We start from the raw sequence: 17,763 nt of genomic DNA, 5'->3' as shown, positions 1-17,763 counted from the left end.
ACTTGGTTATCACTCATAACAACTACCAACAAGACTTCAAAGTCTCTATTATTCATCATTTCATTGTCTTTAGTAAGACACAAACTCAGTTCCTCTACTTTCTAGAGTCAAATCTCATAGCATTCATGGTTTACCTTGAACTCTTCCATTTCCCTAGGTTCATAGGGTAGGCATAGGTAGGAAAAGTGAAAAGAAGAAAAAGCACTAAAGTGTTCTGGGTGACTTCTTCCCTTATCCTAGCATGTTCCCGTAGGTATGCTCATCTGCATGCGTTCAGGGTCTACAGACCTTCCCGACTGGGTTGCATGACATCAATGTGTCAATGGTACAGTCAGAAGGGACACAGGAGGCCTCACCAGATGGCTTCGTTTTAGGTTGAATGCTCCTGCGGGTGGTTGACAGCCGAGCCCCATGGCGGTTTTTGGGTTCAGTCTGGGTCTTCTGACGTGATAGTAGAGGACGTCTTAGCTAAAGAGAACAGGCAGAATAAAGCTGGCAAGAAGGGTCTGACTGCCTGGGAGGAAACTGTGCTCGGAGGATTCTGACTATGGTGTATTCTTTACGGGTTTCTGTGGATGCTTATATTTGTAGCTGATAAATTAAACTTCTTTCTGCATATGTAACTATTGCGTATTTGAATCTGGCATCCCCTTTAACCAATTCTATCTCCCAGTTATTAGTTCTTTATGTATCCTAAGGACGTAGATTAACATAATTTCAAGCAGTCATGTGGGAATTTCAGAATTACTGCTTATCAACTGGCCTCTACTCACCTAAAAGTCATAGTTAAACACATGCTTATAACGCTCAAGGGGAGGTTCATGAAAAAACTTCAGATGCTGAGAAAGCATCTGGTATCCAAATCAACGTTGAGAAGCTCCAATCAAAGCAACAGTGCAAAGGCTCATTTAAGTTTGTATTTAAAAAGTAAAGGAACCCCACCTAAGGAAATTTGTAAAGATGATCTTTACTTTAATTTCGATTTTAACCTGAATCATTACTCTGGAAATGAGTACGTGTATGCCTGTATACAGAAACAGGCCTTAAATCAACTTTATTACCAGCCCTCCTTGCTCAGTCAGGTTGGTTGGGAAATAAGGTTTCTGAATAGGGAACAGACAGACGTATAGGCCTACTTACTTTACTAAGTCATCAGCTTTGCTAATAAGATTCAAAGCCAACATAGAACTAAAACTCTCAGCTTGCCCAAGTACTTACCACATTTTAAAGTTGCTCTGTACAGCTTATTTCAGGTGGGAAGGCAATATATGATCTGAATACAGGTGGGCATTAAAAATTAAATAGAGCTTTCATTTCGTAGAATCACTCTCCTGCCCTTTCAGGGTCTGCTTACCTGCCTCAGGCCCCTCTTCCTCCCCAGTGGCTGCTGAATGAGGAGGTTCTGTTGGCCAGGCTCACTCTGGACACTTGCCACCCTGTCGAGCATCAACAGTGTTAGTGTGGACCCTGCGGAGACTGAGAAGACCATCCTCTGGTGGGTGGTAGCCAAAATCACTTATATGAAACAGTCACTTCAAAGATACCATTATCTTTGAAGGAAGGTCAGGAAAGGATCCCTGGGATGGGAGATTTCAAGGGTTTGGGAGGGAGAACGAGGCCTTACAGCCCCACGCTGCCAAAATTGAGATTTTTGTTTTCAGTCACTGATGCCATATCTATCATTGAGCAAAACATTGGTTCGATCACACCCCTGGTTTGGAAGCCACCATAAAGTTAAAGATGTCATATACTAATCTCAATTTTTTTTTTTTCCAAGGGGAAGGGAAAAGGTGGTGACAAACAAACACAAACAACTCTATCACATGGATGGGAACACCTTCTTTAAAATTTCAATTCAAATGAAAATAAGATGGACAGATATCAAACACATCAGACACAGAATCCATTTGGGTGAAGGGGCACATTCAACACATGTTTGCAGCCTGAAGTCTCTGTGACTACTGAGTAAATGGATAGTCACATGGGTAGACAATTCAAATGTTTTTTAAAAAAAGATTTTAGATTTAAAAGGCCGGCGAAATAATTAAGCTATCAGTAGAACTCAGAAGCTTAATTAAGTAATATTGAGTAGCTGCACTCAAACATATTGTACAGTTTATAAAACAACCACCTGCTCCCCCCAAATTTGCTGTGTATGTGTGCATTTTATATGCAAAAATGACTATTGACAGTGGTCGCTATTTCAGTATTGGGTGAGGTGGAAAATATTGTCATGGGCCCATGATCCATTTTCATTCTGCATGCATGTATAATAGGTATTTATACTGGAAAACGGGGGTGAAAAAAGGAAATGTATTGTGCCCCAGAGAACATTGTAATCCTACAGATGATGCCAATGTGCTTATTTGGTTAATTACTGCTTTGCCTTTGCAAAAGGAGAGTCATCTACAAATAGGCTTTAGAGTAAAACATTCAGAGGAATCCTTAGTCAACAACTGTCCAGGAAAAAGAAAGACTATATTCATTCATTTCCATTTTTTTTAAATGAACTATCTAAAGTATCTAGCTGTAGTTACAGGGAGAGAAATTGATGGCAAGATGGACAATCAGATGTTTCCCCTGTTAACAACTAGTTAACCATCGTATGGTTGATAGTCATATCTGTCATTTTTTAAATGTCTTACTCATATTTCCACTAGAAGAAAATTAATGATTCCCAAATGGAGTTTATCAAAGTTTTTATGAAATAAGGATGTAAGTATAATTGGCCATTTGGGATACACAATACAAAGTTCCAGAGTCCCCAAAACAGATGCTTTTTAAACATTCTTGTCTCTTTAATGTCAAGTTCAAAAGATCAATATACATTACTTTTATACATATATGACCTTATATCATATATGACCTTTCTATGAAAATTATCCAAATGAACAATGCAATAAATTCTGATAAGCAATCCAGACTCTGTTGCTGTTTGAAGTGACATCTCCTTATTAATTATACATTTTAACATGTGTCTTAAATTGGAAAGAGAATTCAATTACATATGCACAAAAGTAGAAACAAGTTTCTCTCAAATACCAAGCAAAGCTCTCTTTGGCATGGTTTCTTCATTGACATCTAAATGTTACCTCAGTTCCCTTGGCCAAAAAGGGAGGTTAATACTTACCATCTACCTCCCATTAAGGTAGAGAAAAGAAGTTAGTTGATGTAAAATGGTTTGAACATGAAAAGGGATGTATAGAACATGCTTCTTTGTTTTACACTTGATATTTGTAATGAGTTTATTGCTTCTAGAACGCTAAAAGGAAGTAGGTTATAAAATGTCTTGAAAACAATTGGGCTGAGAAAATGAAATTGAGGCAGTCCACTTGTCTCATTTTTATTCAGTAATCTGAGATTGTGAGAAAAGAAAATGGCACGAGAAAAAAAATACACGTTACTCAGGGAGTGTTAAATGTCAAAGCATAATGGTAATTTCATGATGATTATTCCAAGAGAGGATCAGAAGCATAAAAATTTTCTCTATGGATAGAGAGGCTTATATCTAAGAAATGAATCAAGTTTATAGCTTTAGCAATTAGCTGTTCTATGTAAATGATCTAGCATTTCATCAGTGGAATGTACACATTAAAGATGAAATTACAGAACATGTCCTTGGAAATAGTATATCCCAGCTAATAAATTATATTCTCCCTAAACATGTGGTGCTAACATGTTGGTACTGGGGACATCCAAGTCTGGCTTAAATGTGTACAGTTAGGCCACATTAATAATAAACAGCCAGAGAAGTTAATAATGGAAGTAATTTATGCAGAACACATTTCTTTCTCTCAGGTCTATATCAAATTGGAGTTGCATAGAAAAAGGAGTTTCAATTTAGCTTCTCTCTGAGTCATGTACTGTATTAGTAGAATGTAGCATTTATGATTTGTGACCATAAGAATGTACAATACTAAAACCAACCTGGAGCAGACCAAGGTGTCTGCCCTATGCACCTCTCTAAAGAAAACTGGTTTCTTGTAAATTTTAATCTTGGGAGTGAGAAATGGCTGATTTTCTACTGTTTGACAGTAGAATAGGTTAACTTATAGAATAGGTTAACTAATAATAGGTTAAGACAATAGAGATAAAAGGAAATAAAACTTTCTAAATTGAAGCTAAAATTATCCTTTGTATTTTGAGTCACTGAAAAACATGACCATGGCAAACCATACAATGATCTGGATTGTAGAGAAGTACATGCACTTGGGGCTTAGCAGAATTTTGACTCAACTGTCTATGAAAAACAAAAACACCTTACTCAAAATGCAAGGAAGTAATTTATAAGCTAGCAAAGTTTAGACAATGTTAGGAGAACAATTCTGGCACAAATGACTTCTTTTCCCCTGTTTCAGCCTGATGGCCTGAATTATAGTGTAGAAATATGTATGCATCTCCTGAGTGGGACATATACCAAAATGGTACTTCTTAAAAGAAAGGAGAGGTGAATAAGGGGATATTCAGTAATGTAATGAAAATATAATATGCAAAAATGTGATAACAATTCATATCATTTATCCTAAATTACAAAAAAAGTATAGATTGAGACATTAATATATTTCATAAGTGGAAGCTGTAGGTGAGACTAGCACAAGGAAAATGAATTAGTATTTTCATTGACTTCACCTATGCTTTTAGTTTCAATTTTAATATGTTAGAGAAATCTAGAGGCGGAATACGAGACACAAAGCATAGCCATTTACCTGGAGTGATTGCCTCGTGATAGGAATGCATAAAGCCTGCACCAAAGGAGCTATAAAGCATTTGTAGAGAACAGGGATACAAACAGGAGACAAAATTCTACTTCTCCCTTTCCCAATAAAAGAGCATTGTTTAAAATTTACTTAGCCTCCACAGTGTCGGGAGCAAGAATTTCTGTCCACTTAAAAGTCCTTCTGGCTGGACTAAGAATCAAATTGACATGAGACAGATTAACAGGAGAAAATCAAATTTAATAGTGCACATATGGGGTATCCACATAGACATGGGAATTCCAAAGATAGGCAAAATGAGGTATAGGTGTTATTCTGAACTAAGTAGAAGGGGTTTGGGGTCTGGGATTCCAGAGGAAAGTATGTACTTCACAGGGCAATAAGAAGAGCAGGTATTTGGTAATTAGATGTTTGCTCTGCCATACAGATGGGTTGCTCAGATAAAATTTATCTCTATTAATAACACTTATTCTGGGAAAGACCCCCAATTTAGATTCTGCAGTGTGGTTCAAGAAGGACAAAAGTTTCCCTTGATGCCATGGGGTCTCAAGTGCCCTCAGCTCAAAATAATCCACTGGCACATTCTGGAGGGGGTCTGTCCAGAACCCCCTCAACAACATCCAGAAAATGTATTTTAAATGCCACAGAATTTAGAGATTAGTGGCTAGAATCAAGAGTAAAACGGGAGAATAGTCTGGATTTTAGATAGCCAGTAAGAACGGAGATAGCATTGGCAAAGGGCGTATCTGTGTATCACAACACACATTTTCTTAGCTGTTCATCCTCAGCTACATGAAAAGGTTTCTATATTTTTCTAAGTACTTGGAGACTACTTGCCTAGTTTTCATACTTTGAAAATGTGGATGAACATGGGTTCTACTAAGTAGGTTATCTTCATTTTGTCTCACCCAGGCTTGTTCAGACTTGAGCCACGTTCTTATTTTTCATTGTGATTGAAGTTACCCTTACAGAATCAAACAGCATTATAATATTTTTCTAAAATTTATAATTGACTGTTAATCTGTGCCTTCAAAAGTATTCTAATGTGTCCAAACAAAATCTAATTTTCCAGTATACACATCCAGGCTAAAGTGCTTGAATAACTTCTGTATGTTTAATTCTTCTGGAGAGAAAACATGATTCACAGTGTGTGTATTTAGGGGCATATACAGAGAGAGAACATCTACAGTGAGTTTCTATGCCTCTAAGAGCAACACTCTCAAAAGAAGAGAATCACTCATGGGATATTATTTTATCCCGTTTATTAATTTCCAAGAGAAAGAATCTTTGCTCCATAGTGTAGTACTTCTAACAGGCTGATATTTCCCGTGATGAGTATTTAAAAGAAAGCAGATAGCACAGGTTAGAAAAAAAGTCCTGGAAGAAATTGTCAAAAGGTCTGCAGAGTTTTTATTCTTTTCTACCTATTCATCAGATCACCTTAGTTATCTGGTCTCTTCTTTTTTTTTTTTTTTTGGTCTCTTCCTCATTTTTCCATTAGGCCAACATGTGCCACTGACCTAAAACAATTGCTCTTTCAAAAGCAAATCTCCAGAAAGTACCAAAATGTTGGGGGGTGGGGGAGAAGCAGCTTGTATTACTTTCCCTTGGGCATGTTTCCTGGCATCCTGTAAGCTTTGGAGCCAGATTTTCCTTAGGACTACTTTGGGTGTATTTTAGGGCCTGAGTGCTCAGGTGTGTGCTGAATATAATTGCCGTTGTTAATGCCTTACTGCTTCTTTAGGATCTTAAGAGTCTGAAACCTAAAGAAGTTTCATGTCAAAAATAAGAAAGCCTGGAAACCAAATATAATAAGTGTCTATTCTATTTTATAAACCCACCTCTTAGTAAATGCCAAAAGTTCCTCTCCTCCAAAGAGAACTTGGTGACGTGATGGAGTTTAAAAAATACGATTTGCAGTGTATATGGCAAAGGTGGATGTGCTACTGGCTGGTGGAATACCTCTGCATTAATAGAGTTATTTAGAATCCAAAGTGAATGCCTCATCTTCTCTGTTCTTAATGACCACCACTGAGGCTGGGTGGCTAACACCCAGAACAAAAACATGCCAGTTACAGGAACCACAGATCAACAACAGTTGGTCTAAAACCGTCCCCAAAGTCCTCACATGACTAACTAATTCAGATGTAGATAAAAAGTTATAGCTTTGGCTCTGATTCAGTCTCATGTAGCAAAAACTTTGGGTTTTATTCCCATTGGTACTGGACCCAAGCCAGATTGGTTCTGATAACCCCAAAGTCAGCAATTTGAATCCTGAACCTGCTAGAGACGACTAAATCCTTTGGAGAGTTTGTAAAAATCAACTCAAATCCCTGCTTTCTCTCACCAAACCTGAGCTAGTATTGACTCGGCAAGAGTAGAATTTGGCCTAATTAGAAAAGCCCTGGCCGAATGGAAGTCTGATTTAATCCTTTCCATTCTCAGTGGGCCACCGAACTTATCTCCTAATCAAGGATCTGTTGTCTCAAGTCTGATTTTAAGCATCAAACAAATGTTTTCTTTGAAAGTAGTGGTCATGGTGCTAGACTTGGTTCAGATCTTTTCAAACACGGTGAACAATGAAAGGAAACCGTCTTGAGACCGTCTTGTTCTTCCTCATCCCCAAAGCTCTTGATAATGGAATTAAGTCTGCACACGCTGCAGCACTTCCACATTTACCACCAATAAGAGACTGATCTGTCAAGGCAAGGGCTCGCAAACACAAATGAATGTCATGAATTATGGGTCTAGTAAAAAAAATGATACACCCGATGATGGACTAAATTTCCCATTTTCAGTTGCTAAAGAAAATGTGAAATCTGAACAAGATGCAAAGAAAACAAAGAACACCCTTTCACAGGAACGGCCTCTCAACATTTCCTCATCTTTGTGATAAAGCAATAAACACGTTGTATTGTACTCACTATATAATGCAGACCTGGAAGGGAATGTTTTCTCTTGAGATGGAACTAAGGAACTCTTAGAATGAACAAGAAGCATTACCCCTAATGAGGATTAGTTGAGAGGTGTGAATCAACAGCACAAGATTAGGGATGTGTGACGTGGTTTATCTGAGTGTTAAAGGTGCAGTCCCCCTTTCTGATGCTTTAAACCAATAGCCAAGGCATTTTGTTGTTTGCATCAAAAGACTTTTCTTACTTACCAAGAAATGTTTGTGTCTGATATTTCATGACAAGTTTGGGAGTCATCTTTGTGCTGGGACATTCTTTTTACGTGCTGTTTGAACAAGCTACTATAATAGCTTGCCACATAGCATGCATCGAAGAGAGGGAATTATAGAAATTGTATTGACATTGCTACGTTTATCATAGCAGCATTGTTTGTCTTCTTACCATCCATGCTATTAGCTAAAAGACCTGGCTACATTTAATAAGGGGCTGCTTGATGATGGGGAGTTGTATTAAAAGGCTTGTGAAAAACAGTTCTCAAGGGATATCAGTGTGGGAGGGAATGATTCGATGGGATAAAATTAACATTTAGCATATCAAACTTTAGACGTCCATGGGACAAGCCCCTGAAAGAACTCCAGAGATTTTTTTTTTCTTTAAGTAAGCTTTTTAGGCCATTTGTGATTAAGCTCTGAAGCTGAAAATGAAGGAGGCTACACCTTTGACTTCCAGGCTCGTGTGTTCATGAGCAACAAAGGGTAAGAAATGGAAATAGATATCAAGACGGGGGCGAGAGGAGACAGAGAGACAGAGAGACAGAGGAGACAGGGAACAGCTTAGTTTCCCAGCACAGACACCAATAGACAGGTAGCATTGACACTGTACCTAGAGAGGCTGCCCTCAGCGGCCAGGCCCTGGGAGTCATCGAGGACATTAGGTTCACTGCAGGAGGGGTAGGGAGATGAAGCATTTAGGGAAAGAAAATGCAAACAAATAAAAGAAAAAGAAAAAAAAGGCATGCAATTTTCTGCTTCCAAGAGCCAAAAATAAATTTAACAGAACAAGGAAGGAAAAGGAGACAGGTAACCATTTCACCTTGTGCTGGGTTTGTCAAGACAGGACTCGAGGCAATGGGGGAGGAGGGACTTTGGGTGGTTGCGACTCTCAGAGGAGTGATCTGTTTATTGGTTAAGCGTTGGGACTTAAAATGAGCTCCAAAGGGACACATGAGCTCTGAAATGCGTTGCAGAATGAATCTGTAGAAGATGAGATTATAATTCCTTTGGTAACCATTTGGTTGGATGGGTATTACTTTTAACCTGTCTTACTATGTACATGATTCTTCATTGATCAGGAACCTGCTTCTTTCTTGTGTGTTGTGACATTATCACACAAAAACCACTTACCATGACTGCCACAACCAAACTCTTGGAACTGATGCCATTAAGAAAAGCAAAGAAAGAACTCAACTTCCCTTGCTAATTTTGCAATGAAAATGCAAGTAAACAAACGGAAGGAAGATAACCCTGGAATATTCACATGGAACTCTCATTTACCGCCTTAGTCCTCCTCTAGTGACTGAATTCTAAATGCCAAAGGAAAAAAACTTGTCAGGTTGGTGAGAGAATGATTAGTTTATTGATTTATTTGGGTGCAGCTGATTGCGGGTTTTGTGAACAGAAACTGTATCATGCTTTCTTTCTTTCTTTCTTTCTTTCTTTCTTTCTTTCTTTCTTTCTTTCTTTCTCTCTCCTTTAGTACCTAGCTACCATTGAGCTAAGCACCCATGAGCTGATTGTACACTGTAGAAATAGCCTGTCTCCAGGAAGAGGCTCCTTTTTCTTAATACACATAGACTTTACTACCTTCACTAGCCTTCCAAAATATGACTCAAGCCAAAGGGTTTAACTGTATGATTTTTCCGGATTTCCCATATATCCACAAGAGAACAAATTTTCTCCCTTGAAACAAATTACCCTCTTAATGAATATGTACAAAGGGAATGGATGGTCTTGTTAGTTTAGATAAATAACCAAGAAACTCTCTATGTTAAATTCCTATAATTCCCTAATGTAAATAAAACTTTTAAATAAATTACTGGATAGTTTTCTCTTGTCCTTGATAGAACCTTGCACATTGCTAGCAATTAAAAGTGAATTGATAGTTACCAATATTATCTTTTATTTTTGGACATTTTATGTATGTATGTATGTATGTATGTATGTATGTATGTATGTATTTATTTATAAAGTAGGTTTCACGCCCAGCACAGAGCCCAATGTGGGCTTGAACTCAAAACCCTGAGATCAAGACCTGAAGTGAGATGAAGAGTTGAACATTTAACCGACTGAGCCATCCAGGCACCCCCTTTTTTGGACATTTTATAGTTTAGATCTAATTTTGTTCGCACAATTTACTTGTAAGACTTCCTTTTTAAAGGCAAATTACCAAAAGGAAGGTACATAATCTTTAATAATTATACTAACCCTTATATATTATTAATTTTTGTAATAACCAACCAGTACATAAAACATTGCTTTCTTGACAAGTATGCAATTTCCTTATTAATCATCTTTTATCATTTTCCCCTATTTTTTGATATTCTCCCAAGTTAGGCTTCATTTCACAATTTTTTTTCCATCTGTAAAGTTCATGAACTATTTGCTAAAGGATTTGGGTACAGGGTAATTATTCCTGCATATAAACTGATTTTATCTAAACATTAGAATGTGCTCCGGTTTGTATTATCTTCCATGTATGAATTATAACAATGAACCTGTAGTATTAAGAATAAACAACAAACTAGCCAAAAACACATAAGGCCAATGCTTTGAAAGAATTCAGTTCCTGAAGTGAAAATATCACTGGTTCTGAAATAGATAATGTTTTGACTTTTACATCACATAATTTTCTATACTTGATATATGTATCTTGGAATGTTTCATGTATATTCTTAGAGGGCAGAGAACACATAAAGAAAATGTCTTAAAGTGGTTAGTCATGGAATCATAAAACTACAGATAGAGAAGGTACCGTGAAGACCACTTTAGCCAACTTCTTTATTTCACAGACAAGAGCATTGCTGACCCTTGTTAAATGACCTGCCCAAGGTTACACATGTTGGCATAGGTCCTGTTCTGTTTGGTTAAGCATCACTACCTCCAACTAAATACTAATGAGCTACCAAAGTCTAAACTGTACCACATGTATCAAGCTAGTCTTATATGCTTGCCAGGTACTCATTAGCTTAGCTAATGATATATGTGAAATACGAAAATGTCATTTGATGACCAGAAAAAAAGATCATGTATCTATTTCTAGAGAATTTTTAAGTTGAAACAATGCATGCGTCCCAGCATTCTACTGGTCTGGCTTAGAAAACTCTGCAAACTGTTGCCTGCATGACTTTGGTTAAAACGTCCTTGGTTGAATGATCTATATAAAAACATGATTGTCTGCTTCTCTTTTGGCCTTTTAAGAATAATAAAAGTAAATTTTCAGCATTGCTAGCTTTGCCCCCAAATGCAGAATGTAAGATATCCATGGCTCTTTACCTTTGGCTGGGTAACATGCCCACCTCGGCCTGAGGTGCAGACATGCTAGAGACGTGGCTGGAGAACCGCCTCCTTCCGATAGCACTCAAGAGGTAAGCTTCTTGTTCACTTACCACACTAGGCATGCTTACAGAGTCATCTGATAGGGGGCAAAGGAATGGAGTGTTATAAAACTATGACGTCGATCAGAAAACCCAAACCAACTTTGTCCTTGGGTTCCATCCTTGGCTTGAATACAACCTTAGGGCGATCTCTGAAGCTATCATTTGTACCTTTTATAGACTATAAAGTAAGACTCCCAAAGGTCTTAGTTTTTCGTGGGTACAAAGGGATAAATAACTCTTCATATCTACACATCTCCCACCCTCAAACAGCCCTTATGAAATAAACAAAAACTTCTTAGCCATTTCACAAGTAAATAACTTGTGAGAGTCAAGAGGCATTGGCAACATAAAGATTTCAGAAAAGCTGGACTAAACATTCTGAGAATAGTGCAAAAAGGAATATTATTAAATGAGTCACGTACATTTCTTTGACATTCAAAAACTACATTGAGTACACCTAAAGATTTTTAGACAGCTGAGGGAAAGACTATTTCAGATAGTTTTAGGAAAAATATTTTAAAACTTATAAAGTTAAAAAAATAAATGCTTATTTTGACCTAAAGTTTTAAACTGTATGCATGTAGTCTTACTTTCTTCATGGAAGTGGTAATGTATTCAAACCCAAGTGAAAGTTAGCTTTAACACAGTATTTGTGACAGGTAATCTCATTCAAGTGAGTTAATGTTGTTTGTTGCTGAACAGTAAACATATTTTGATTAACATAGTGTTGTGGTGAACTTATGCTACCATATAAGATCATCTGACATCGTGCATTTAAAATACCCCAAATAGTCCTATTTCTAACAAAACTTCTTTCAAACCCAAAAGGTGTATATGAAGTGTCAGAAATATTAGTGACTGACTTGAAGTTGATTCTTGTTATAGAGTGGTATTTCTTTTTTAGGTGTGTTCACAGAGAAGAGAATAAATAAATGTGCCTTAAAAATATGAAAAACATGGTAAGGTAGATAGAGCTATTTCTACAAAAATCAGATCTCACTGATTTTTCCCCCTATTTAAATTCATATATCACTTAACAGTTTGTCAATATTTGTTTGATGATTGATTATGTGTTGCCTTCCATTCACCCTTTTGTTATATGTTACCAAAAATGTTTGTCATCTCCTCTGCAGGACTAGATCTAAGATCTCACAGAACGTATTTTTTCTCATTCTTGTTCCTCATCTTGTACCTGTTAGGTCTTAAGACAGGTTTGATGATAGAATGGGAAAATAGTTTAATTCAAAAGAGTCAACCATCTGGCTTTCATATCCACCCTATATAAATTAATACACACCCACATAACAACCACACATTTGTTAGCAACTCAGTTTCCGCTGGGATGATTGTGATGTCTAAGAGCAGAGATATTGACAAAAAATTACATATTCATCAGTGTGTAAGTGCTGGCTCCTAGCTAGTGGTCGTTCTGTTTATGTCCTCTCTACTTTTCTTCTCTATTTCCTTCCTGCTGGCTAGGACATCTACTTATTCCTAAGGTTACCTACAAAAAATATTTAGCTCTACTAAAGATTGGTGGTATAATTTCCCATAATTAAAAAGATTGCTGGGAGAGACTACTTCAAGCATTAAAGAAAAATAGATACTACTTGAAGTTCGGAACGATTATAAGGACTTAATGAATATAAAAACTGTTGATCCTTATATCTCTCATTTTGTTTCCTTGGTCAAGATTTTCCAAGATTGCCCAAATTACAATTTGAAGAGTATTTCCATGCACAATGACCAGGGTGATTTTGAAACAAGTATATCTGTAGGTCAAGTGAAGGACAATATGATTATCACTTTGTTATCTAATTAACCCTGAAACAAAATCTGGAAATGTTGCTGCATTTCTTTCTTTCTCTCTCCTACACATCCAAGTATAATAGGGTACTAAAATACTTTCATTCATGTTAATTAAAATTCTAACCTCAACTCTTATTTTTTCTAGTTTTGATTGAGGCTTTTTGTTGTTTTTTGACATGGAGAGGCTCTGAGTGAAGATCTACATTTTGTCTTCTTCATTTTTAAGACATTGACAGCATGCTTTGCTATAAATGTTATATATCAGAGGGTCTTTGAAACACAGCTGGAAAATAATCAAGACAATAAAAATAAGTAAATTACCATGGTATTTCATTGGACCTTTACTTTTTACTTTTAAAACTTACTCCTGTTAAGCATACACATGAAGTATATTCTCAACTAGATTTTCCCACATTTCATGACACCAAATCTTAGGCATATGAATTAGAAGCTCCTGGACGGCCTCAGTCATTAGGGATACTCTTAATTCAAATTTAGGTTGTATTCCCTCTTGGGTTGTATTCCCCCATGAGAGCCTACTGGTTTATGTTCTAGAGAGTGTAGCTGACTGGTCTTTTCTGAGTCCTGAGTACATGCATTGCTTACTTTTCCTTGCCTAATAGGGTCATGTAAGTGCTGATGAGCTTTCTAAGCAAGATAGCCAGGAGAAACGGGAATAAACACTTCCCTTAGTTACCTAAGTACCACTTAAATGAGAATAAGTGGAAAAGTTTGAATATACAAGCTCAAAAAAAATGTGGGGGTCACTAAAGATTTACTTTTTGTCTGAATTCCTTCAAAATGACCAAGACTATCAAAGAATTTATAGAAGAGTAGGCAGTAGAGATCATGGTCACAATTCCATTTTAAATCCTTTTTGTAAAAAATGACCAAGGGATCAGAACTGGAAAGGGTCAGAATGGCAGAAATCCTTTGCAAGCTCTCATTTGCATGCCAAGCTGGGTCACACATGCCACCCCCCCCCCCATCAACCCCATACTGTGGGGTGACCTACTTTCCTCATCTTCCTCATCAGTCCTACTCAGGGTGTCCTGCGAAGCCTGCTGGGAGGGTTCACTGTCCTGCTCCCAGACAGTGCCTGTGCCCGTGTTGGAGCGGGACATGGTGGCCAGGCTCAGGCGGTAAGCGGAGGTGGAGGTGCCCACAGTACTGATGGACGTCTTCCCTTGGTAAGCTGGGAGGTTGAGAGACCAAAGGAAATCCATGGTGAGCATCTTGAAGGAAAACAAATGCTTGCTTCAAACTCCTCCCTTGTATTGGCTACTTGTATTTTTTTAGGAAAGGCCAGTGAAATAGTGTGTCCTAGATAAATAGTCTTTAGGATAAAATAGTGAGTGGAAGTGAAGATAGAAGAAGAAGAAGAAGAAGAAGAAGAAGAAGAAGAAGAAGAAGAAGCAGCAGCAGCAGCAGAAGCAGCAGGAGGAGGAGGAAGAGGGAGGGGAGGAGGAGGAGAAGGGGAATTGGCATTTGATTTACTTATAATTGAATAGTTTCTTCATGGGAATATAACATGTCTAATAACGTAAAATGCTTTGATATGGCTTCTTTTCTCATAGCTTTAGATATCATATGCTAAGCCTGGAAGAATGCAAAATAATTTTGACATGAATGGAAGCTTCCAACTTGGCAGATTTTACTGAGAAATATACCTTAGCTCACACAAGCATGCGGGAGTAATAAGTACGTTGTCTGATAGGAACTTCTCAATCAAAATCAGAATACAAATCAAAGCTGTGTTTCCATTCTCCTTTTCTGGAAATTATAACTTAAAAAATATCCCCTTGAATATGTCAAATTATTTTTATCATAAAGCAGAATATTTGAATGGCACTCTGCAGATTTTACTAAGACTGTACTCATCAAAATCTGTCTTTAATACATTTCAAGTAATAATAAATTCTAGAAAGAAAAAGAAGCCACACATATGGGAGACTACTTATGGGTAATGACTGCCCTCTAATGGCAGATAATGATTTGTTTTCCCTCCTGGTAATGCTGTCAATAATTGTGACAAGTAAACAGTACACTCCCCAAAGAAAACCTTTTGAATAAAGTAAAGCAAGGATCCCTAGCCTGCCAACTCTAATTCAACACTTCCTCCCCCAATTTGTGAAAGTTAAAGGCTTGTAAGCAATCATACTAGTTGGAAGTCCCCTCACTGTGGTCACCGTCAGGTGGGTAGATTATTTACCCTCTATTGAGTCTCCATTTCCTCATTCTTTAAGTGGACTCTCACTTATGCACCTTGCAGGCATTTGTGTGGATTAAATGAAATAACATCCATGAAATTATCTACTATGTAATAGATGTTCAAAGAATGTGAATCCTGCTTCTCCTTTCCAAAAAGGAAATGAAGGCAAGAATTCCAATACTATTTTTCTTGTTAAGTAGTCAAGTCAGAGCTTAACTGCTGAAATGAAGACTGAAAAAAAAAAGTTTAGAAAAGATTCCCCTGCCTTGTTGTTGGTAATGATCACATGGTCAAATCTACCAGTGGACTGCATGGCTAACTTCATCCATGGTTCCAAAAAGAGTGGTGACCTGGACAGCGGCATTCTTTGTAGGTTGTGAGTTCCAGGAGTCAAACAAATTCCAAATACCCCACACTTACTCACCTGAGCCACTGTGAACTGCCTCTTTTAGAATTTTTAGTTCACTGTTGAATTCAGCAATAAGGGAGCTTTTACACAGAGGGCGTGGGATGAAGCGCCGCTCCAGCTGGTCAGCAATATGTTGCCGGGCAGAAAGCTCTTCATGATTCTCTGCTGGTTGGGCCAGAAGCTGAAAGGAGGGGAGAGATTCTCAAGTCCTCAATCTTCCCATCTGTAGAATGGGCTAATTATTGTACCTATTTTATAGTGGATTGTGAGGATTAAGTAAGATAATACATATGAGCTTTTATTTGTTATTTTTCTTTAAATGTTTACTTACTTTTGAGAGAGAGAGAGAGAGAGCATGCTTGAGCGGGGGAGGGGCAGACAGAGAGGGAGACAGCGGCTACAAAGCGGGGTCTGTGCTGACAGCAGAGTGCCCCATGCACCACTCATACTCAGAAACTGTGAGAGCATGACCTGAACCAAAATCGGACGCTTAACCGACTGAGCCACCGAGGTGCCCCATGTGTGAAGCTTTTAGAACAGTGCCTTATACAGGAAGCTCTTAATCAATACATTATTTTGAATCACTGTCTCAGGAAATCAGGGCAAGAAAAGAATAACACAGTAGATGAATACTGAGGGAGGGGAGAAACAGGCCTTAACTGTTCTTTTTCATGATTATTTAAAATCAGATCTCTGTCATGTCACTGAAGAAAGAACATTCTTCAGATCGTACCATTGGGTCAATCTTTTTTTCCCTTTTCCCCAAGGGGGCAGTGGTGAGTAGAGACAGAGGGCAGAGTTTTACAGACTAGAACAAAGGTCTCACTGCGAAGGTACTTCTAACACGAGGTTTTGTCCTCTGGGATCCTGTTTTGAGCTGTTTTCTCATCAAGCATGGTATTAACAGGGTCCTACTGACTAGCTGTCCCGTGTCCCACGAGCACGGGTGCAGCAATCCTGCCTTAACTGGGAGAAGAGCACATTCCTGGGGCTTGTCATTTCTAGGAAAAGCACACACCACACCTTGCACTGGATGAAAGGGCGTAAGAGCACGAAGATGGGTATTCGGGTCCGCACGATGAAGTCGAGGAAGTCCCACAGGGCCAGGCCTCCCACCTTCCGCAGGGCCATCTCCTTCACCTGGAGGCTCAGCCAGTACCACTGGCTTCCCAGCTGCCTCTCAAAGCAGACGAGAATCACCTTCAGCGCTTTACACGAGGAAAAGAGAAGAGTAAGTCCGCATACTTGTGCTTTAGAGGAACGCTGCTCACAGCCACAGCCCTTTATGTGTCAGAAAATGTTCTGAATTTCTAAATCCTCTCAAGTTTCCAGAAACGTACATGTACTCCTGGGCGAGAGTATTCTGACATCAAGATAAAAATCTGGATGGTCAACATGCTTTGATTCTGATCAGGAGAACGCAGACATCTTTCTTAAGCGCATTTCGCTACCATTGTGGAAAATACAGAGCTCAGCGGTTCACAGGATTGGAAGGGAAATGTGTTGTAAACAGAACGCGTGGCTAATATTTTGCTTTCTGAAAGTTTTGTCCTAGTGGCCTTATGGTAATCCCAGCATATTACTCATACCCTAAGCTAAAACATGGGTATTTTAAAAGACTTTTTTCTTTTAAGCATAGACATAATATATTCTTGTTGTTTAAAGTAAAATCAAACCATACAGAAATACACGGAATTCAAAGAGAAAAAGTCCTTCCCCTTCCCACCTCCCTTGCCAGCCCCATCTCCTCCCCAGAGAGAACCAGGAAATGCATTTGAGTATATCCTTTCAGGTGAAAAAGCTCCATTCTCCCTCCCTCCTTCCCCCCTCTCATATTGCACATCATGTTTATTATTTAAGCCTGTTGGATTTCTTTTGCAATATCTCTTTCTTCCTAGATTCTGGCAGCCCCGTCACAATCTACTTATTTTATTTTATTTTATTTTATTTTATTTTATTTTATTTTATTTTATTTTATTTTATTTTATTTTATTTTATTTTATTTTATTTTATTTTATTTTATTTTATTTTATTTTTTTCAGGAAGAAGAT

General features: G+C 38.0%; 1 protein-coding gene across 7 annotated transcripts in view; it reads right to left on the bottom strand.

Annotated features, from left to right (window-relative positions):
• UNC80 (unc-80 subunit of NALCN channel complex) overlaps positions 1–17,763 on the bottom strand; it is a 228,938-nt gene that overhangs the window by 5,217 nt on the left and 205,958 nt on the right. For 5 of the 7 annotated variants that reach the window (XM_086719512.1, XM_086719513.1, XM_025933443.2 and 2 more), the window contains 7 exons: positions 16,736–16,920; positions 15,728–15,893; positions 14,107–14,286; positions 11,179–11,317; positions 8,510–8,566; positions 1,355–1,436; positions 357–468 (listed from right to left, as the gene is read on the bottom strand). In XM_086719512.1, the coding sequence (XP_086575638.1) occupies positions 357–468; positions 1,355–1,436; positions 8,510–8,566; positions 11,179–11,317; positions 14,107–14,286; positions 15,728–15,893; positions 16,736–16,920 (921 nt within the window). The remainder of the gene's footprint in view (positions 1–356; positions 469–1,354; positions 1,437–8,509; positions 8,567–11,178; positions 11,318–14,106; positions 14,287–15,727; positions 15,894–16,735; positions 16,921–17,763) is intronic. The other 2 variants (XM_086719516.1, XM_025933450.2) reach the window with 1 other exon arrangement.

The sequence above is a fragment of the Puma concolor genome, chromosome C1 (genome assembly GCF_028749965.1).
Source record: "Puma concolor isolate L17-30 chromosome C1, mPumCon1.1.hap2, whole genome shotgun sequence".
NCBI lineage: Eukaryota > Metazoa > Chordata > Mammalia > Carnivora > Felidae > Puma > Puma concolor.
Note: the sequence above shows the minus strand (reverse complement) of the source record. Positions and strands in the feature narration are given on the sequence as shown.